Source organism: Podarcis pityusensis, assembly GCF_964106645.2.
Source record: "Podarcis pityusensis genome assembly, chromosome: 17".
Lineage (NCBI taxonomy): Eukaryota > Metazoa > Chordata > Lepidosauria > Squamata > Lacertidae > Podarcis > Podarcis pityusensis.
In genome coordinates, this window is record NC_138042.1 from 12,291,471 (window position 1) to 12,314,823 (window position 23,353).

The 23,353-nt window shown below is 44.9% G+C and overlaps 1 protein-coding gene across 1 annotated transcript in view; it reads right to left on the minus strand.

Moving 5' to 3' along the window:
- Positions 1–1,207: 1,207 nt before the first annotated feature.
- Positions 1,208–23,353, minus strand: part of LOC308466714 (uncharacterized protein) — a 32,815-nt gene continuing 10,669 nt past the window's right edge. Inside the window, exons 4-20 of the mRNA XM_080987814.1 lie at positions 22,899–23,039; positions 21,231–21,293; positions 20,646–20,766; positions 18,428–18,520; positions 16,473–16,633; positions 14,763–14,848; positions 13,167–13,250; positions 12,304–12,366; positions 9,745–9,822; positions 9,560–9,648; positions 8,411–8,447; positions 7,600–7,748; positions 7,075–7,137; positions 6,893–6,968; positions 5,250–5,334; positions 4,074–4,161; positions 1,208–2,485 (exon numbers count right to left, since the gene is read on the minus strand). Coding sequence (XP_080843940.1) covers positions 2,372–2,485; positions 4,074–4,161; positions 5,250–5,334; positions 6,893–6,968; positions 7,075–7,137; positions 7,600–7,748; positions 8,411–8,447; positions 9,560–9,648; positions 9,745–9,822; positions 12,304–12,366; positions 13,167–13,250; positions 14,763–14,848; positions 16,473–16,633; positions 18,428–18,520; positions 20,646–20,766; positions 21,231–21,293; positions 22,899–23,039 — 1,591 coding nt within the window. The 3' untranslated portion in view covers positions 1,208–2,371. The remainder of the gene's footprint in view (positions 2,486–4,073; positions 4,162–5,249; positions 5,335–6,892; positions 6,969–7,074; positions 7,138–7,599; positions 7,749–8,410; positions 8,448–9,559; positions 9,649–9,744; positions 9,823–12,303; positions 12,367–13,166; positions 13,251–14,762; positions 14,849–16,472; positions 16,634–18,427; positions 18,521–20,645; positions 20,767–21,230; positions 21,294–22,898; positions 23,040–23,353) is intronic.

A 23,353-nucleotide genomic window follows, 5' to 3' on the forward strand; every position in this document is an offset into this window, starting at 1 on the left:
TCCCAGCCTGCACCAATTTCATTTTAACCGCACTGAACCTAATAGGACCAGGTTTGATTTCAGATGTTTAATTTGAAATGTAAAATTTGAAAATTTAATAAAAATTATTAATGAAAAGAAAGAAGGAAGGAAGCAACCAACCAACAAGGAATGCACCCCCGGAATTTTTGGGGTGTGACGCTTGATCACATTACGGTGCTGCTGTCTTTAGCTCAAAACTACTGCACAACCAAAGAGGCAAGTAAAAACTTGTTTTTAAAATATACTTCTACCAGAGCGGAACCAGGAAGGGTTGACGGGATCAGAAAATGACATCTCTATGCTGCACCCAGTTCCTCAAACGTGTGGCTGTTGGGTGATAGAGGTGCAGCAGAATGTATGTTTGCGTGCCCAACATAGTCTGTGCCAAGCTCAAGTAGCTAAACTTAGTTTACCTGCTCTGCGCTCTCTCAGGAATTGGGTACAGCTCGGCCCCTTCATTTTGTGATTTGATGTCTACACACCTTGATTTTACACTGCTATAGTACCAAGTGTGCTCACCCTATGCAAAAGGGAGGAAGTATTGTACAGGAGGAGTTGGCTTGAGGGGGTCTTTCTTTTGGACTGAGGGTCACAGATTTAGTCAGATAAACAACTACTCTCCCATTTTGTGTCTGTGTGAACCAGTGACCAAGTGAAATGTTACTGGCACATATCTGTCCCAAGAAACAATGAGTGCACCTCTGGGGGTGAAATTGATCTGAAGTGATCTGCTGGGATGCAGGCCTAGGCAGTGTGTATGGAGATCCTGGGCTGGCCAGAGAAGAAGACCCTCCTCTTAGCTTCACTGATGTGGTCCAAAGGAAAGCAGAGCAATACATTTGGCACCAGCTTGGCTGCAGGATTAGCCAGAAGGAAGCGTACAAGGCCAAGTACAGAGCCTCAGTTTGGCCTGATCTCAGGATTACTGCGATTAACTATAACCTAGGAACAATAGGGCATGCCATTTTGGGGGGGGGGGGTGAAACTCAATTTTTGCAAATTTCTTCAGTGAGGGGTCTTAAAAATACCTTTCTGGGTGTTAGAAATTCGAATCTTCTATTACTTTTGTGATTGGACCACATTTACAAGTCTGCATTTGATGAAGCAGCACATAAACTGCTTTCAGAAAACCAAACAATTTTACTTTCTGAAAATGTCAGGTCATTAGAAATAAAATAACTGCAAGTACTTAGTAATCATTTTAATGTTTCTTACACAATTTTACACCATCTTTCCTTACCAAGGAAAACTAAATTATATTTATTTAACCACAATATCTTTTGAATTCCCAGCTCATGTTACAACTTTTTAGAACCCCTCATTTTTGGAATCTGAAAGCTGCAAAATTCAACACGCCCTAACAGGACAACCTGCAGACCACAACTCATCAGTTCAGACCTCTGGCAAGAGCAGTCTATTCCTCCCATGGCCTCCTACTGGGCAGGTATGGGGAGAGAAGATGTGGGGAGTTGCCCAAACCATGGCATGCAGCACCGAACAGATTATCCCCCTCTTCCAGCCTGGTTCATCAAATCCTGGGTGGAGATGGCTATGTTTATATATAGATATAGATATAGATATTTATTCTTTGGTTCCTCACCAGTATGCCATCTGTATAATGGTTTTGTACACCTGCCAAATTTTGTGAATGGGTGCATGTCCCAACACAGCCCTCTTAGTCTGAATTCTGAGAAAACGATCCTGTCTCCATCAGTGCAAAGATCTTGGCAACCCTCTAGCCATAACCATTTTGACTGCATTTGTAAGAGAACCTATATGGGAACAAGCCCTTTAATGCCCCCATAATCATGGCAAAAGATCAATATTAAGGTAATGAGCTATGACCTTGTCTATGCTGTTTCATTTTGTGGGGATGGGCAGGTTTTTTTTGCAAAAGCCTGAGGCCCATCATTCCTCTGTATCTGTGGTTCAAATACTCTGTATTAACCTTTCTACCTCTAAAAAACAAACAGGCAAAATGAACTTTGTAACCATGGTCATTCTCCCCGATATATTTTCATTTATGCTTTTAGTCTATTTGATTTGGAGGGTTATTAGTTCAGAGCACCTATTTCTGCTGGCCTCTGCTCTATGTAATTTAAGCCGTGGAGCATCCATTGGCTCAGGATCGGGTACCCTAAATCTGGCCAGTCTCAAAGTAGCGTAGGTGTAGATCTAAAGATCTAAAACCTCAACCCAAACTCAAACAATAAGTTATTACTTAATATTCCGTGAATAGCAAAGATTTTGATGCACAGAAAAAGTGCCTGTTCGCCTGCCTCAAGCCACCCAAAACTTCCAAACGCTTTAAAAAAAAGTTTTACTTTGTATTGGTTCGAGACAGCTGGCCCTATTGCCCAAGAATGTCGTAATAAATGGCTGGTTTTGCTGTTATGCCATGAAATTGCTCCAGCTTCAGGCCAATCCGGAACAGTAGTGCTTCATCCCACCACTTCGCCATGATCTGTGTGAGAAAGAGAAGAGTACCTCTATCAAGGTCATTTGTGCTCTAGGTAGACCAACTGAAAGGGCCTGAAGGTATCTCAGTTTAGGGAAAGGTGACTTAATAGCTGTAAGAGAACTGGGATATGAAGTAAAGTCAGGTTGGGAAGAGAACCGGCACAACTTCTTCAGTGTTTTACGGTATTGACATTTTAGAAACCTGCCCCTTATCTATTTGAAGGAGGCTCAACTAGACATTACGAATACCACAGAGGGAGCTTCCTGCAAAGTCAGTTCCCCACTTGCTACAAGCCGTGAGGGCTAGTGTTTACCTTGGTCATCCGAGGCTGGATGACTTGAATACCAGCTGATTGGAATAGTGAGAGAGGAAATGGTGAAACTTAGGCATCTGGTTGGCATTGGGGCAAAACTAGACTTTATTTCACCTGGGTCAAAGACCCAGTTTGGCATACACACCCCAATGCACATTTGTGCACGCACACAGGCTGGGAGCCCCAATGGCACCTCTCTGGGGACTTCCACTGGGGGCAAAAAAACACAGCTAGCACCCCCACCCCCAAGTTATGGCTCTGGGTTGGTCCCTGTGAGAAGGGGTTGCTGGAATAGATGACTTCTGGGTTTCCTGCAGCAGGGCTGCTCTTGCGTTCTTCAAAATCACACCCTTTGAATGTTCTCATTTGGAAGGTTCTCCTGCGTGTATCCTAACAAACCATGGGGGTAAATGTGTCTTTTTTGAGCTACCACACCTGCCAGAGGATGTATTTCATCCTATACGATGGTGTGTGAAAAAGAATGAGGTAGTTGCATTTCCATTGTTACGTGGCGTTAGCATTTTACGTCTGCCTAACATATCTAGTATTTGGTCACTGTTGAAACACAACCAGCCAAGGGCTGCTTGGCCAAGAAGCAGGAGGAAGAGGCCTACATACATTTCAGTAGGACCCTGCAGTAATATAAAATGTGACCAGAGAGCACCCCTCTTTTCAGAGGAAAACAAACCAGCTTCCAGAGCTGCACACGTGATCCTTGGCCAGGAAGGGGCAAACTCTCATCCTCGTTGCCACATTTGAGAGGAACCAGGGTGAGAGGCATCAGGCAGGTGCCAAGGTAGGAGTGAATTTATGTGGTTCTTTCTGCTGTGTGTATGGGGATGAGCTATGAGAGGTGCCAGCCGCCTGGGCAGTACCAGCAAGAGAGGGAGCGGATGGTGCTGTGGTCTCAACCACTGAGCCTCTTGGGCTTGGTGATCGGAAGGTCAGCGGTTTGAATCCGCATGACGGGGTGAGCCCCCGTTGCTTCGCCCCGGCTTTCTGCCAACCTAGCAGTTCGAAAGCACACCAGTGCAAGTAGATAAATAGGTACTGCTGCGGTGTGAAGATAAATGGCGTTTCCATGCGCTCTGGCTTCTGTCACGGTGTTCCATTACGCCAGAAGCGGTTTAGTCATGCTGGCCACATGACCCGGAGAGCTGTCTGGACAAATGCTAGCTCCCTCGGCCTGAGCACCACAACCCCATAGTCACCTTTGACTGGACTTAACCATCCAGGGGTCCTTTACCCATTTTACTAGCCAGAGAAAGTCGTATTTACCTGGATGCTGATCGGAAGCCCTGAAATAGAATATCCAACTGGTATTACCAGTGCTGGGATGCCAGTCAAGTTGGCCAGTTGCATGTACCTACAAATATCAAGAGAGAAGGGGCACATCAGAGGTGGACCAGCAGACATCTTTCTCTGATCCTTAGGACTCCCTAGGCCACACGCTCTCCCTCCTAGACCATTGTTTCCCAAACCTGGTTCTCCAGTTGTTTTTGGACAACAATTCCCATCACCCCTGACCGCTGGTACTGCTAGCTAGGGATGATGGGAGTTCTAGTCCAAAAACAGCTGGAGAACCAAGTTTGGGAAAGTCTGCCCTAAGACCATATCCCTCAACAGCCCAGCTTCACATCCTTCTTGAGTACTGGAATGTGAACTGTGACAACTGAAATACTTTATTGTCGCTTGTACAATTTGTATACAGTGAGATTACACGAGCATCCCCCACTGAGCTCTCTTAGTCTTAATTCCCCTTGTTTACTGACGCACACCCACCAAACCCGAAAGTCAGTTGCCCTGTTGTTATCTTTTCATTCAGCAGCCTAACAGCCCATGGATAGAAGCCGTTCTTTACCCTGTTGCTGCGACTAATCATGCTTCTATATCTTCTGCCTGAGGGCAGGAGATCAAGAAAGTGCCGGCCAGGGTGTCAATCATCCCTGAGAATTCTCCTCACTCTCCTGAGGCAACGTTTTTCCGCTACTTTCTTGCCTGGATGGAAAGATGTGTTTGTAGAACCCTCCAACATCTGCACGCCTTGAATGCAGCCTACCGGTCAAGGGTCACATCCATGCCCACTTCTCCCTTTGGCCCCATCCTCCATTGGCCTGCAGCTCCCAGCCCTGCTATAGCAGATACATACTTGTTGAGCAATGAAGGTCAACCTGGAAAATGACTTGGGCTGCACATCTAGAACCCCTTTCTCTCCCATCAAAGAAGTCTAGCCAACTGGGGTGTTTCTATCAGCTGAAACCCAGCCAACATGGAGTGTTAAAAATCCCAAGAGCATTATTTCTTCTTTAAGACGGCAAAGACAGCAAACCAAAGCAAGTCTCAGTTTCCACGTATCCAATGGCCAATTTCACTTTGGAGGGAGCCAGGTCTCCCTAGAATCCTGCCCTCCTTCCTCACTGCCACAGTTTTGCTTTGAAAAACACATGTCTTTACCTCATGGTCCGGAGAGTTGTCCTAACATCGCTACACCCAGTCAGAAGATCAGAGTCCTGGATTCTTGGGGCACAGCATGCAGTACCTTGCACAAGAGAAAAATGTTTGTGTGATGTGGTTTTTTGGGGTGTTTTTTATAAGTTTTATAAGTATAGGCTCTTAACAGTCCCTCTTATCCCTCACTGTGAACGTTTCCAGTCAACCCCCATAATTGTTTCCCAGTAAAAAAGGATCAGAAGGTTGGCGGTTCGAATTCCCGCAATGGGGTGAGCTCCTGTTGCTCGGTCCCTGCTCCTGCCAACCTAGCAGTTCGAAAGCATGTCAAAGTGCAAGTAGATAATTAGGTACCGCTCCAGCAGGAAGGTAAACGGCATTTCCGTGTGCTGCTCTGATTTGCCAGAAGTGGCTTAGTCATGCTGGCCACATGACCCGGAAGCTGTACACCGGCTCCCTCAGCCAGTAAAGCAAGATGAGCACTGCAACCCCAGAGTCGTCCGCGACTGGACCTAACAGGCAGGGGTCCCTTTACCTTTATGCCACACATAAGACTTAGCTGAGCTGGTTCTGAAAGCCAAAATTTACTGAAAACTGCAATTTACTCCCAGGAAGGTGACTGATGAAGGACCCAGCGAGAGAGGCAGGGAAGGGAAGAACTCCCAGGATGGAAGACTGGGAGAAGAAATGGAAGCTCCCAAGTGAGAGCAGGGAGGGTCCTCTCCCTTTTGTATGAGATAAGGGTTAAAAATCTACCCCTGACAGAGGGTTCTGTATTTTTATATTTTTCCCTCTCTTTTCCCTCTTATTTTCTCTCTTTGTTTTATCTTTCTCTCTTCTTTTGCTTTTTTCTTTTCTTCTCTATTTAGATTAGTTCAACTTTTATTGCACTGTATGTTGAAAACTTTAAATTAAAAAAAAAACAGATAATGAAAAAGGGATGTGAGGTCAAAAGCAAAAAAAAAACATTTTTATGCAGATGAAATCTGCCTGCAAAGCAGAAATCCTTTAAACAGGCGCTATGGATTGAATCTGAAATGATACACATACAAAGTGCATGTTCTGCCATCTAAGTACCGTTTTAATTCACCTAGTTCAGCAAAAAATCTTTAGCATATTTCTGGCTGCATTAGGCCAGTTGTTTTTTTTAGTATATACGTTTTATGACATAAATCCATATTTTTCTTTACCTATTTAATTTATATCCCCTTCTTCCTCCCAAAGGTGCCCAGGGGAGTAAAAACACCAAGAAAGTGAGCCAAGCCACAAATTACAGTTCAAATCTCCCTTGATATGCCTTATAGGGCGAGGGCATTACACATGTAGAAGATGGCTTACGAAATGTGCCCATTTTAGAGATTCAACACCTGGTAGGTGACAACACATATAACTTCCTTTTTTTAACATACGCAGACAGAGGTCATACCAACCAGTCACAAAACATACACCACCTCTCTCTAGGAACCTCATGATGACCTCATGCCCTGCTGCATTTAAAGCACCCAACAACATTTGGCCAGGCGCTACTACACTCAGTATGAAAACATTTTAATTTAGACCAGAGCACATGCAGGACGGGAAGCAAATCAGGCCAATAAAGCCCCTACAAGTTGATATAAATAGTGTTAAATTCAGCTGGCATTAGATACCTGGGGTAATAAGACAGTTCACATTCGCAAACATCTGTTGTAGAAGGGCCATGGTGCGGCTCCGCTGCCGATTTGCCTGCAAACACAAGTGGGAATTGAGTCCATGGGGAAGACAGGAAAGCATACCCTACGGTAATACAGCAAATAATAATGGTGCAATCTTGCAATTAATTGCCTTTTACCTTAATATAATCCAGAGCTGTGAACTGAGAAGCGATTGCAAGATTAAGACGAGTCTCCAGATTCTGGAAAAGGAAGAAACATGGGGGTAAACCCTAATCCTAAATAGTCATGGACAACCTGCCCACCTAGAACAGACATGTAGATATTGTAACGGCACAGAGCTATGCTGAAGTTAAGACCCCTCTACACACACAACCTTCCGCCAGAGAACAGAGACAAAAAGGCACAGATACAGGCAGAGTTGAGCCATGTGCAGATGTGTTTTCCTCCTCCTCGTCGAGCAAGGTGTGTCGCAATCTCCGCAGGGCCAAAACGGAAAGGAATATGGGAACTGCTAGGCCAGTTCACGTGCCACTCAGTGCAGTAAGCAAGGGGGGGAAAGCACCATTTCTGTGTTTGGAGAAACTGTGGTTAATTGGTGGCCCTGGCGAGGAAGATGCGGCTTCACAATCTATCCCAGGGTTTCCCAAACTTGAGTCTCTGGCTGTTTTGGGACTACAGTTCCAAGTCAGCCCTCCACTTACCATTTGGTCAAAGGAATTGTTGAAGTCAGGCTGCAGGAAATCTCTCATCTCACTAAGGATGCAGATCACATGAGCCACTCGGATCTCCTCCAGTTCTGGCAGGGACACATCAACCACGGAGGCACCTAAACCTTCTAGGAACTTCACAGCTGATCATCAGTGGCAGCCGCCGCCAGGGGGTGGGGGAGGGAAATAAGCGAAACTTAATAGCCTAACAAGTGTCCCCATTTGTTTCAGCAAATCTGGGATGTAGTTTGCCTTGCTTTCTTTTTTGAGGGGTTTTTTTAAATTAAATTTCTGTTTTACATTTTAGAATATTCACTTAAAATATCAATGACTTCCTCTCTTTCCATGATTCATTTTGCACAGCATGAATCCCGGCATATTTTATATAAACTAAACCATTCAGTATTCCATTGTTACATCTGTCAAAACTTATTTACACGGTTGAATTTATCTTAATGCTGCCCACGTTTTCAAATAAAACACAATTTTCCTCCATATATTCAATAAACATTTTCCAATCTTCTTTAAACATATGTTCTTCTTGTTCTCTTATTCTATATGTTAGGTCCGCAAGCTGCACGTATTCCATCCATTTAAGTTGCCTATCTTCTCTGGTTGGGACTTCGCTCATTTTCCATTTTGGGGCTAACAAAACACAAACCGCGGTGGTGCCATACATAAATAACATTTTCTGACATCTGGGAATTTCCTTCTGAGTTCTTCCCAACAAAAAGGACTCTGGGTTTGTTTGTTTTTTGGGAAAGTACTTTTAAACATTTTTTTCAGTTCATTATGAATGATTTACCTTTCTGGCAGGTGGCTAGGATTTCAGCATCACATGCCTGGCAGACAAGCAAAAAAAAAAAAAGAGTTATTCCCAAGGATCTACCTTTGCGGAACCACAATTAAAGAACTTTTCTCCTCCTCTTGTCTATGGCACCCACCACGTTCCCAGTCATGTGACAGAGTCATAGGGTGGCCTTACATCTCCTTAGGGGACATGGAATTATACAGCTGAAAGGGGACCCCGGGGCCACCTGACTCAGCCCCCTGCAATGCTGGAATCTTTTGCCCAACAATTGGAACTCAGACTCATGATCCTGAGATTAAGAGCTGCATGAAGTGCCCGGAATCCCTCATGTAACACCCAGGAAGCAACATTCTGAAGATCTTGGCTTCTCGCAGTGAGGGAACCGCCAGAAGGCCCTCGGTGCTGGACCTCAGTGTCCAGGCAGAACGATGGGGGTGGAGACGCTCCTTCAGGTATACTGGACCAAGGCCGTTTAGGGCTTTAAAGGTCAGCACCAACACTTTGAATTGTGCTCAGAAACGTACTGGGAGCCAATGTAGGTCTTTCAATGTGGTCTCAGTGGCCACTCCCAGTCACCTGTCTAGCTGCCGCATTCTAGATCAGTTGTAGTTTCCGGGTCATCTTCAAAGGTAGCCCCACATAGAGTGCATTGCAGTAGTCCAAGCGAGAGATAACTAGAGCATGCACCACTCTGGCCAGACAGTCCGTGGGCAGGTAGGGTCTAAGCCTGCGTCCCAGATGAAGCCAGTAGACAGCCGTCCTGGACACAGAATTGACCTGCGCCTTCATGGACAGCTGTGAGTCCAAAATGACTCCCAGGCTGAGCACCTGGTCCTTTACGGGCACAGTTACCCCATTCAGGACTAGGGAGTCCTCCACACCTGCCCGCCTCCTGTCCCCCAAAAACAGTACTTCTGTCTTGTCAGGATTCAACCTCAATCTGTTAGCTGCCATCCATCCTCCAACCGCCTCCAGACACTCACACAGGACCTTCACAGCCTTCACTGGTTCTGATTTAAAAGAGAGGTAGAGCTAGGTATCATCCACATATTGATGGACACCCAGCCCAAACCCCCTGATGATCTCTCCTAGCAGCTGCATGTAGATGAAGGATGCAAGAGAAACGAAGAGGTAAACAGGCACCTTAAAGAAAGTCCAGTCAACCCCCAACTTCAAGTCCTTCAGATCAGGTGTGAGGACTCCAGAGAGGGATGGTTTGGGCTGGCCTAATCCTGAAACAGGTGAAAAAGGAACCGTCAACAGGCACGCAGTGGAAAAAAGATATGTCGTGCTACTCGGATGGGAACGAATGGGCAGTTAAGACTCACCATATGGATAGCGGGGGTCAGGACCAGCCAAGATCGCATAAGCAACAGCCGCGTCTGCCACTGATGTAGACAAGGGGCCTAGCCAAAAAAAAGGGGGGGGGGAGAACTTGCATTCTGGATCCTTATAAAATAAAAGAAAGACCTTGCAAGTAGAAAAAAATCACAGCAGGCCAAGGTTCTAGCTGGAACTGTCCCCCGCCCCATGTGCTAGCTTTCTATCTGCAGGGACAGGTAGGTAGCCATGTTGGTCTGCTGTAGTCAAAACAAAATAAAAAAATTCATTCCAATAGCACCTTAGACACCAAGTTTGTTATTGGTATGAGCTTTTGTATGCATTTCAGAAATAGACTGAATAGAAAGAGAATTTCAGAAATAGACTGGAAAGAGAAGTTGCTGAATTGCAACTTATTACCAAACTTAAAGCCATGGAGAGACCTGGTCTGAATAGAGACATTGGATTCTTCTCACATTATACACGATAAAGCTATTTTTAGCCATCTCACCCCTTGCTTTTTCCTGTAAGACCAATTATCTGAAGAAGTGTGCATGCACACGAAAGCTCATACCAATAACAAACTTAGTTGGTCTCTAAGGTGCTACTGGAAGGAATTTTTTTTATTTTTTTATCTGCAGGGAGTTATATGTGTGGAGCATCGGAATCAATTGGCTGCACGTATATAATCTGATGTGGCGCAGTCTGTTCCACCACCTTATCCCAACCCCTTTCAGGTGGACGGAAGAATGTGTGAGGGTTTGACGTGGCAGGCGACGTGGGAGCTTCATCTTCGTATGGTGCTATAATTGTTCTCTCTGTTTTATATTATACAGTGAAATAAGAAAGTACATTAACAACAAGCAAGTTTCCAGTTCATATAGAAAGCTGCCTGTGTTCTCAGGAATATGGTAGACACAGATTCTCTCTCTCTCTCTCTCTCTCTCTCTCACACACACACACACACACACACACACCCCAAATTCACAGATCACACTAAGCCAAACCACAGCTTCGGAGACTGCAGCTGTTTTGCTATTCAGATCAGTGCACCACAGCAGCTAAGCCAAAAGTCCGGTTTAGCATGTCATCCAAATCCAGGATTGTGGTTAAGCTCTCCATAATCATCATTACCATCATCATTATGTTATTATTTATACCCCGCCCATCTGGCTGGGTTTCCCCAGCCACTCTGGGCAGCTCCCAACAGAACACTAAAAACAGAACAAAACATTAAACATTAAAAACTTCCCTAAACAGGGTTGCCTTCAGATGTCTTCTAAAAGTCAAATAGTTGTTTATTTCCTTAACATCTGATAGGAGGGCGTTCCACAGGGCAGGTGCCAGTACCGAGAAGGCCCTCTGCCTGGTTCCCTGTAACCTCGCTTCTCGCAATGAGGGAACCGCCAGAAGGCCCTCAGCGCTGGACCTCAGTATCCGGGCAGAACGATGGGCGTGGAGATGCTCCTTCAGGTATACAGAAGCCACTTTTGCAACAGGTCCTGGTTACAACATGCTAAACCAAACCTTGATTTAGCTGCCAGCTCACACTGACCCAAAAAGGCCAGGCATGAGCTCCTCTCTGGAAGACAGCTTGTTCACTTTAATCTATTTCAAGCTTTAATCTATTTATAAACATGCCACTACTCATTAAAAAAACCTGGAAGTCATATAATTTTAAGAAAATGATATACAAAATTAAAATCGGAAACCAGCCAACTACCCTACCTGCCCACAGACTGTCTCGCCAGAGTGGTGCATGCTCTGTTCTCTCCCGCTTGGACTACTGCAATGCGCTCTACTTGGGGCTACCTTTGAAGGTGGCCCGGAAACTACAACTAATCCAGAATGTGGCAGCTAGACTGGTGACTGGGGGCGGCCGCCAAGACCACATAACACCGGTCTTGAAAGACCTACATTGGCTCCCAGTATGTTTCCGAGCACAATTCAAAGTGTTGGTGTTGACCTTTAAAGCCCTAAGCGGCAGTGTATCTGAAGAAGTGTGCATGCACACGAAAGCTTATACCAAGAACTAACTTAGTTGGTCTTTAAGGTGCTACAGGAAGGAATTTTTTTATTTCGGCCTTGGCCCAGTATACCTGAAGGAGCGTCTCCACCTCCATCATTCTGCCTGGACACTGAGGTCCAGCTCCGAGGGCCTTCTGGCAGTTCCCTCACTGCAAGAAGCAAAGTTACAGGGAACCAGGCAGAGGGCCTTCTCGGTAGTGGTGCCCGCCCTGTGGAACGCCCTCCCGTCAGATGTCCAAGAGGAAAACAACTACCTGACATTTAGAAGACATCTGAAGGCAGCTCTGTTTAGGGAAGTTTTTAATGTGTGACATTTTTATGTATTTTTAATCTTTGTTAGAAGCCACCCATAGTGGCTGGGAAAACCCAGACAGATGGGCGAGGTGCAAATAATATATTATTATTATTATTATTATTATTATTATTATTATTATTATTATTTTCTTAACTGCCTGCAAAGGCATGACGGAACAAGTTTTCAGCAGGTGCACACACACTTTCTTCAGCTAGACAGACAACTCCAAAAACCTCCTTCTTACCAAGGCTTACGGTAGAATATGAGAGAGGGTGACAGCCAAATTCACTGGTGCGTCCAAAGGTACCTTCAGATGACACAAAGCAAGTGGATTAGAGGCATGATGAAGTAGCAGGTGGCCAAAAGGAGAGGCCAGAGGCTAGTCTGGCCTGAGCGATGGATCATGCCAGGCTCCAAGCAGCAGCCTGCAGAAGGGGAAATATGGAAGGGCATCATATTCTCCTTCCCCTGCTTCAAGCACCAAACCAAGCAAGGGTCTTAGTACCCTGGATGGAGTGCTGGATTTGATCCCTGCTCAGCCATGAAGCTCCCGCGGTGGCTGTGGTGCCACGGCTGGCTCTCATGATAAACAGAGAATTATCCATCTCTAGTTAGACCTCTCGCTACAGTTAATTGGTTAATGGTGCGTTGGTACCTCTGGACTGGTCATGTTGTGCAGATGCCCAATTATCATCTTCCAAAGCAACTACTCTATTCTGAACTTAAAAATGGAAAGCGTAATGCTGGTGGTCAACAAAAGAAGTTTAAAGACTCTCTCAGGGCAAATCTTTAAAAATGTAGTATAAACACCAACAACTGGGAAACACTGGCCTGCGAGCGCTCCAGTTGGAGAACAGCCTTTACCAGGTGTCATGGGCTTTGAAAACGCTCAAACTCAGGATGAAAGGGAGAAACGTGCTAAGAGGAAGGCATGCTTGGCAAACCCTCACCGTGATCAACTCCTGCCCGGAAACCTATGTCCCCACTGTGGAAGGACGTGTGGATCCATAATTGGTCTCCACAGTCACTTACAGACTCACTGTTAAAACCGTGTTTATGGAAGGCAATCTTACTCGGCTACGAGTGATCTCCAAAGAAGAAGATTACCTTTGAGTCCCACAATGCCACAGAAAGACGCAGGGATCCTCACCGAGCCGCCCCCATCTGTACCAAGAGCCAACGGGCAAAGGCCTACAAAAAGAAGCAGAATTACGAGCCTTCCGTTCAGGGAAACCATCTAGTTCTGCATTCCCCCACACAATCTCCTCAGAATCACAGAACTGTAAAGTTGGAAGGGACCCCGCCGCTGCAGAGAGTTATGGCGGGACCCTCTGCCTCCATGGGAAGGCCCCTGCTGCTGCAGGGAAGCGTGGCACACCTGCCACTGCAGGGAGGTATGGTGGGACCCTCTGCCGCCGCGGGGAGGCCCAGCAATGCCCTCCACTGCTGCCGATATATATCATGATATATTGAGATATTGTGATATTTAGCTGGCAATAACCAGCTATCGCCCAGCTCTATCACTGATGGAGTGCAAAAGGTTATGTAAAGCAAACTTGTTGAGTTTCTGGTCCATTGTGGTGGTATGTATATGGGCAGGGGCGTAGGAAGGGGGGGGGGGCGTTCTGCCCCGGGTTCCATCAAGGAGGGGGTGACAAATTATCAAGGAATGATTACTGCCCTACTAGGGTGGTTCATAAAATACCATCCTTATTAGAATGGCAAAGTAAACTCTGTGAGTTTATGGAAATGGCAAAATTGACGGCAACTATTAGAGGCCATTCAAATCAGAGAATAATTAAAGAGTGGGAGGGAGTGAAGGAATATATGAAAAAATATGGTTCCGGAACTAGAATATTAATAGATAACGTGTAAAACATGAGGGGTAAGCAAGCAAACAATAAAAAAATCAGCTGCGCAATGATTAAATTATAACAACACAACAAGACGGAAGAAGTAAAAAAAAATAAAAATGAGATCACACATGGGTGAAGGAATGGGGGGTATAGGGGAATTTAAAATATTATTATAATATAAAAGCTTTAATATAAAATTTCTAACTGTGTTGTATTTGTATACAGCAAAGAAGTTTATAGTAATTAGGTATATTTTAATTTGGTTAATTATATAATAGGTTTATGTTAGAAAATGAATATGGATGTTGAATTTGATGTTTGTAATTTTTCTTTTTTCTGTTTTGGAAATAAAAAATAATTATAATTATAAAAAAACTTCTTTTTTTTTAATGCCTGCTCCAAAGGTCTCATCTTACTACACTAGGGATTATACAGCCATATTTGAAATTTCATGCATATCAGTTAATATCTTGACCCTCCTCCACGAAAATAATTGTTTACTTGGCCATTTTTATATGTCGTGAAGGCTAAAATTTCAATTCAGTGGAGCCAAAACACAACCCATCATGTAGATTTAAGTATCTGTCCACAGTCGCCCAGAATCCACATTCCTTTGTAAGAAAATATGAAATAACGTAAAACCATTTTTGCAGGCAAACAAAAATCAATGTGTGTGGGGGGGGGGGTGTGACAAGAAATTTTCCACACCAGGTACCACCTGACCTTCCTACGCCTCTGTGTACAGGGGATAGATTTCCTTGCCAAGGGCACAAGGGAACCGATCGATGCCTCTGTTGAACTGCCGCTCTCCTTCTTCCCGCCTCCCCAACTCATTGGACAACCTCACCTGAAGCCACGGCTGCTGCTGACCCACTAGAGCTGCCCCCGGTGAAGTGTTGGGGGTTGTAGGGGTTCCTCGCCGTACCGTGGTATCTGGAGGGAGACAGAGAAAGATTCTGAAGGCAGTGCAGCCAAGACCGTTGGAGGAAGCGAAGGATCTCAACATCCTGACACACAGGTGAGGTTCAAGGCAGAGGCCACGAGGTATGGCACCCAGTCTCCATGCTCTACCTAGCCCCGTGGTTCCCAATGTGGGGCACACGCCCCACACGGGGGCAATTTGATTTTTAAAGGGGGCAATTCAAGAATGAGTTAGACCAAGTTAATGGGCTTTTAGGTTTCTTCCACGTGAATAGGAGTTCATTTTTTGAGTACAGTGGTACCTCAGGTTACATACGCTTCAGACTGCATACACTTCAGGTTACACACTCGCTAACCCAGAAATAGTGCTTCAGGTTAAGAACTTTGCTTCAGGATAAGAACAGAAATCGGGCTCCGGCGGCAACAGGAGGCCCCATTAGCTAAAGTGGTGCTTCAGGTTAAGAACAGTTTCAGGTTAAGTACGGACCTCTGGAACGAATTAAGTACTTAACCTGAGGTACCACTGTAATAAGTACTGTATTTTTCGCTCTATAAGACGCACCCGACCATAAGACGCACCTAGTTTTAGAGGAGGAGAACAAGAAAAAAAATGTTCTCTCCCTCTCTGCTCAGCGCCTCTCCAGCAAAGCGGGAGGAGAAACAGAGCACTCCCGCTCTGCTCAGGAGGCTTCGGAAGGCTATCCCTGAAGCCAGGAGAGCAAGAGGGATCGGTGTGCACCAATCCCTCTTGCTCTCCTAGCTTCAGCGAAAGCTGCACAGCCTGCATAGGTAGGGCATGGCCAAAAATGTTGGAAACCACTGGCCTAGCCTCACAGAGCCACCGAGACCTCAGCAGTGGGTGCACTGGGCAGAGACTATGCAAATGGTAAAAGGCAGTCTCCTCAAATTCCAATACCTTCTATTTTCTCTTTAGTGGGCAGCGGGGTTATTGGGTCATTCTTGCTTTTATTTTTATTATACATTTTGTTTTTATATTGCGATTTTACCCTGTGAACCGCCCAGAGACCTGCAGGTATAGGGTGGTATACAAATTTAATTCACAACAACACCACACATACTATCATTTAAGGAACCACACAATTCAGTGTTAATACCATAAAGACTTACTTTAAACTCTTCCTTTTTCACGTCTCTTCCTTTAAAGTGAGTTTTACTGCTGACAGCGATAGCTAGTGGTTCTAAACATAATCGCAATTCAGACTTTGTCTGGTCCCTTTTGACCAAAATTATTCACCAACCTTTTAACTTGAGCATTCCAATACAGTGGTACCTCAGGTTACATACGCTTCAGGTTACATACGCCTCAGTTACAGACTCCGCTAACCCAGAAATAGTACCTCGGGTTAAGAACTTTGCTTCAGGATCAGAACAGAAATCGTGCTCCGGAGGCGCAGCGGCAGCAGGAGGCCCCAATAGCTAAAGTGGTGCTTCAGGTTAAGATCAGTTTCAGGTTAATAACTGACCTCCGGAACGAATTAAGTACTTAACCCGAGGTACCACTGTATAATGCTTTGCTCCACATTTATTACCTTTCTTATTCCACTCACGTTTTAAAGAGAAAGCTCCATTCAGTGTTATCAACAAGCCCCCGTTTAATGAATGTGAGCTACTTTACCTGTTGGGGTTACAACCAGTGGTTCCAATACCCAATTCGTGCATGTTTGAGACACCGATAATAATGGCCCCAGCCTCTCGCAGTTTTTGGGCGGCAGTGGCATCTTCGGTTTCTGGCTCCATGCCCAGGTATTGCGTTCCACTTCGGTGATGATAGGGCACCTAAAAAAATGCAGGGAATCAAAGGTTTTTTCCCCATAGAATCACAGAATTGTAGTTCAATGACAGCAGCAAGAATATTATTGGCACAAAAATGGAAGCAAGAAGAATTACCGACAAAAGAAGAATGGAGGATGAAATTGATGGACTATGCAGAATTGGATAACCTAACCGGAAGAATTCGAAGCCTGCGGGACCAGAGATTCACAGAAGGCTGGTGTAAATTTACGGACTATTTGAAAAGTAATTGTGATGACCAGATTACGTTTGTAGGTTTGCAAGAAGTTTTGTGAGGTAAATTATTTGAATTATTGCAAAAATGGTTAAAGAGGTGGATTGTGAGTTAAAGCCAATAGGAATTTAAGAAATGCAGAAGAAATGATAAAAATGGTGGATCATCAGAGGTGCTGATGGAAGTCCAAAAAGATTGTATAAGATGTGAAGTTCTGTGGAATGTATAATAATTGGTATGTTGAAATATATATATATATATATATATATATATATATATATATATATATATAAAATCACAGAATTGTAGAGTTGGAATGAACCATGAGGGTCATCTAGTCCAACCCCCTGAAAAACAGGGCTATCTTTTGCCCAACGTGAAGCTCCAACCCACACCCCTGAGATTAAGAGTCTCATTTCATTTCAGTGATATATAATGAAATGAAAAGGATGTTTAAAACAACCTTTGTTAAAAAAACAACCCATAAGCTTTTCTCTTGGGAATTATAGGGACAGAACTACCTAAAATGTATAGAAACTTATTCATGTAAGTTACTACACCGGCAAGAATATTACCCGTCCAAAAATGGAAAGAAGCAGAGGTCCCAGCAAAGGAAGAATGGATACAAAAATTTACGGAATATGCAGAAATGGCAAAACTTACCAGAAGAATAAGATAACAAACTTTTTATAAAAGAATGGAAATGGTTTATTGGATATTTACAGATAAATTGTAAACAGATAAGAACATTGGCAGGGTTATTGTAATAACCTGCAGTTTTATAAGAGTATATATTTAAAGTAGGTGAATAAATGAGCAACTTAAGTGAATTTGGATATGCAGAAGATATTAAATATAAATTTAAGGAACTGCAGAAAGAAGGAGGAGTCAAGTCAAGTTTTAAAAGGTCAAAATGATTGTAAAATTAGTGAAATGTATAAACTTGAAAAGTATTTTAAAAAATTAAAAGTTATTAAGAGTTTCATGTTCCGCTGCTGGTTCTTTTCATACGCTCGCCAGTTTAGGATTACATTTCATTGTATTTAATGAAGTGGACTGTGATCCGAGTAAGCCTATTTCATAATAAACGTCTTAGGTCTTTAAGGTGTCACAAGACTCTCATTAAACAAACACACAAGCTGCAATACAGTGGTACCTCGGGTTAAGTACTTAATTCGTTCCGGAGGTCCGTACTTAACCTGAAACTGTTCTTAACCTGAAGCACCACTTTAGCTAATGGGGCCTCCCACTGCTGCTGCGCCGCCAGAGCACGATTTCTGTTCTCATCCTGAAGCAAAATTCTTAACCTGAAGCACTATTTCTGGGTTAGCAGAGTCTGTAACCTGAAGCGTATGTAACCTGAAGCGTATGTAACCCGAGGTACCACTGTATGCTGTGATTCCTGGTGAGCGCAGTCAAGCTGCCCCTTTCTTCCCCCTGTGGCAGTCCAAACAGGATTCTTCAGATCAATCCCAAACCCAGCAGCTATAATTCAGGCAGACCACCACCTCCCTTTCTTAAGACCAGCCTTATTCAGCAAAGGCAACTAAGCGGACTGTGCTTACCACTTTAATCTCCTCCTTCAAGCACACTGGGATCCCGTCCAAAAGAGAGAGGGTCTGCTTGCTTTGATAGCGAGCGGTGGAGTCCTCCGCCATCTGAGCAGGAAGAGATTTATAATGTCGTGTAGCATTCATTAATATAATTGCTGAGCAGGAAGAGAGATAGGAACAAGTGGCAGACCGAAGCAGTCCCAACCTGAAGTCTGATTCAAAGGCTTCAGCATTAATAATAATAATAATAATAATAATAATTTATTTGTACCCCTACCATCTGGCTGGGCTTCCCCAGCCACTCTGGGAGGCTTCCAAGAAAGATTAAAAATACATTAAAATGTCACACACTAAAAACTTCCCTGAACAGGGAATAATCAGACCCTCCTTCCCCCTGGCCAAAAGCTGCAATGAATGCAGTGGTTCTCAAACTTTTTTTTCCTCCACATTTTCAGAACAAAAATTTGCTCGCACCACACTGATTTTTTCCCCCTGATACAAAATACATTGGAAAGAAGAAAGGAACAAGCTTGATTTATAACACAGAACACAACTACTTTATAATATGATGATAAAAGTAAAAAACAATGTAGCTACAGAAGAATATGAATCCTTCCCCAAATATAATGATAAACGGGCCTCTTACATATGTAACTTAAGTAGGTATACAAACTAAAGGAGAGGTGTGGCGCTTGCTTTTGCTGAGCCATCTCATTTATACGAAGTCTCACTTGAGAGAAACAAACGCATCTCATCCCCACAAAGAAGCCTTTCTCTTTTCTGATCTTACATCTTTGTCAAGAGTTTAAAATCCCTGCTCACAACAATATGTTGTGGAGAACTGTAGAAAAATAGCTGAGGTTCTCAAAGAGAGGCACAGAAGCAAAGAAGCGTAGAATTGGAAGGGACCCTGAGGATCATCTACTCCAACCCCCTGCAATGCAGGAATATGCAGGTGTCCCATATGGGGATCAAACCTGCAACCCTGGCATTATCAACACCATGCTCCATCCAGCTGCTGTATTGGGGTCAGCAACCTTTTCCAGCTGTGGGACGGTCCACCGTCCCTCAGACCATGTGGTGGGCCGGACTATATGGGGGGGGGGAATGAACCAATTCCTATGCCCCACAAATAACCCAGGGATACATTTTAAATAAAAGGACACATTCTACTCATGTAAAAACACGCTGACTCCTGGACCGTCCGCGGGCCAGATTGAGAAGTCAATTGGGCTGCATCCGGCCCCCGGGCTTAAGTTGCCTACCCCTGTTGCTATAACATGGATACTGTGTGTGTGTGTGTGTGTGTGTGTGTAGGGACACGGGTGGCGCTGTGGTCTAAACCACTGAGCCTCTTGGGCTTGCCGATCGGAAGGTCGGCAGTTCGAATCCCCATGACGGAGTGAGCTCCCGTTGCTCTGTCCCAGCTCCTACCAACTTAGCAGTTTGAAAGCACGTCAAAGTGCAAGTAGATAAATAGGTACCGCTCTGGTGGGAAGGTAAATGGTATTTCTGTGCGCTCTGGCACTCACCACTGTGTCCTGTTGCGCCAGAAGCGGTTTAGTCATGCTGGCCACACGACCCAGAAAGCTGTCTATGGACAAACGCCGGCTCCCTCAGCCAGAAAGCAAGATGAGCGCCACAACCCCAGAGTCGCCTTTGGCTGAAACTAACCTTTTATAAATAAATTATGTTGATATTATACTAAATTACACTGAAATGTCTCTTTGATTGTCCTTGAACCTTCCCTCCACACTTGCTATCCTCTTCTGCCACACCAGTGTGGTAAACCACAGCCTTGGGAAACGAACCACTGGTGTAATGTTTAGGTAAAGGTAAAGGGACCCCTGACCATTAGGTCCAGTCGTGACCGACTCTGGGGTTGCGGCGCTCATCTCGCTTTACTGGCCGAGGGAGCCGGCATACAGCTTCCAGGTCATGTGGCCAGCATGACTAAGCCACTTCTGGCGAACCAGAGCAGCGCACGGAAACGCCGTTTATCTTCCTGCTGGAGCGGTGCCTATTCATCTACTTGCACTTTGACGTGCTTTCGAACTGCTAGGTTGGCAGGAGCAGGGATTGAGCAACGGGAGCGCACCCCGTCACGGGGATTCAAACCGCCAACCTTCTGATCGGTAAGTCCTAGGCTCTGTGGTTTATCCCACAGCGCCACCTGCGTAATGTTTAGATGAGCCCTTTAAGTAAAGTAGCACAGCTTCGGCCCACCTACTTTGAGGATCTCTTTGCGGTCCCACTGAACGATTGCTTGGAGGGGGAGACTGGACCTCTCGTTATCTTCCAACGTGGCAATAATGTTCTTGGCGACCTGAAGTGGTGTAACCTCACCGGATCTAGCAAACAGAGAACAGTCTCCTTGTAAGCCTGCTCACTTCCCCACAGTCAGGCTGGGGCCATGGGAAGCTGTACCTAAATCCCGCTCTAAATGGCAGAGTCTCTATTATTCGTTATGCTTCTATCCCACCTTTCCTCCAAGGCGTGCTTTTCATCCTCATAAACAGCCTTGAGAGGGAGGTTAGGCTGAGCGAATCTGACTGGCCCAAAAATCACCCAGTGAGCTTCATGGCTGAGCAGGGCTTGAACGCTGGTCTCCCAAGTGCTAGTCCAACACTCTAACCACTACACCACACTGCCTCCATGTAGGTATCAATCCCTGGGTCTCCAAAGAGCTGGACGCCTCGATTCCACCCACTGGGAGCCCATTTCTGTTTTGGGGGAGGCTACAAAGTCCCGCTTCTGTCAAACAAAGGAGGAGGGTGACCCGTGACAGTTTTGCTGAATACCTGCAGTCACTTACCGGTAGCAGTTCAAATAATCCTGGATCCCTTTGAAGTTGAACATAGGGCGAGCAGAACGTGAACTGTAAAGAAAGGAAAGGTAAAGACCAAAAGAGAACACTGCCGGTCGCCTGAGAGTGAGAGATTGATGATCAAGCCATCGTGGACCCAGCACTCATTTCTCATCATCCACAGCTAAACAACTTGTGCCGATGACCAATAACGCTTCGCTGTATGCTGCCTGTTAGGACTTTGTGGAAGCAACTGCATGTTGCTGGCAGATGCCCCAAATTCACATGTATAGGGAAGTTTTTAATGTTTGACGTTGTATTGTGCTTGTATATTTTGCTAGAAGCCGCCCAGAGAGACTGGGGCAACCCAGTCAGATGGGTGGCAAACACTTCTTCTTTTTATTAATGTTATAAAGAAAATACTCTGCTTAGCACACGTGAGACCTTGCAATGAAGAAGGGCAGGAGGGGGGAGAGAGCGAAAGGGGGGGAATACCGTACTTTTCCATGTATAAGACTAGGGGTTTTTGCAAAAAAATGTTAAAAAGGGGGGGTAGTCTTATACATGGGGGCAATCTCTCTCCATTTTCTTAAATTTGAGTCCCCCAAAATAGGGGGCATCTTATACACCAGGGGGGGTGCTATACACAGAAAAATACGGTAAGTGACACTCTGGGCTCTGGTCCCACCTCCAAAATTGCCCTCCAAGAGAACATGGCACTTGACAGGAAGAAGATTCCCTCACCCATTCTGGAAGGATTCAGTAAGTCACAAAAAGCATCATACACGCCTATATGTTCCGTATACATAAAGAACAGGAGCCAATATTATAAATATGCCTGCCCTTCTTACCTAAACATCTGTTTTCAACAGAAGCAGCTGCATATTTAACCACTTGCCTAGGAATCATAGGCGACCAAGAATTCCACACAGACAACTGAGTGGATTGGCAGGGAAGTTGTTATGTACTAAGTTGAATAGGATCGAAAACGCAACAGTCTGGTTGGTCCTAGAACAACAGGATTCAGAATGCAGCTGTCTGATTGGTCCTAGAACAATAGTATCCAGAATGCAGCAGTCTGATTGGTCCTAGAACAATAGGATTTAGAATGCAGCAGTCTGATTGGTCCTAGAACAATAGGATCCAGAATGCAGCAGTCTGATTGGTCCGCAGGAGCCACCCAATCCAACTCCAGGTGGGAGTGAATCCGCAACCTGATTGGCCTTCCGGAGAATCCCAGAATTAGCCAATCACGTGGGGCTCATTGTGTAAATAATGTATATAAAGCAGACAATTCGGGGGAACTTCCAATTCCTCACTACTATGAGCTGAATAAAGAGCATGAAAGCCACAGTCGACTCCGAGTATATCTCAGAAGTGGTGGATCAACGTTCCACATCCGCTTTGTAGAAGCAAATATTTTTGTTGGCCGGCTAAAATGTTGTAACAGCCTGCAGTTCCGTATTGGTCGTGTAGAAGAGGTCTTCGGCGGCTTGTTCCTTCCATCACCAGCATGGAAACGCAGGCGGGGAATTTTTGAGGGATGTACTAAATGCCTCTTCCACTTTCCCAGCAAATGATTCCCCCTGAGCTATCTAGTGTCCAAACACAGCTCCTTTCCACCAGTTCCCAGCACCCCAGACCAGATCTCCCACCCCTTTCCATTTCTGTACTTGCCTTACTTCCATCAGTTTGGGGAGAATTTCCAAGACATTTTCAGACTCTGGATGGTCGTTTTTCTCTTCCTCAGCGACTACTGGCACAAACGTAGGGTCTTCGGCAAGATCAAGGAAGCGCAGGGCAGTAAAGTTGTTGACCCTGCAAATAAGTGTGTGAAATGGGAGCTTGTAAAGGGAAAGGAGCGTGGCAACATTTTAATTCAGAATTGCACTCGTTCTCTCTGTCGCTGATAGTTTTCCTTCAACAAGATGCTACAAAGAAGGTCTTGCAGATCCTGCCAATAAAAAGTATCTTGGCAAACAGATTTTATCAGAGAAGACCAATTTTTACACCAGTAGTTCCATGACTGTCAAGAAACAGCTTTTTTTTTTAATTTGAAAAAAGAAAAAAGAAAAATCAGGAGGGTACCAAGACTCGGAAGGCTGTCTCATTGCATCCACAGATTGTAAGTC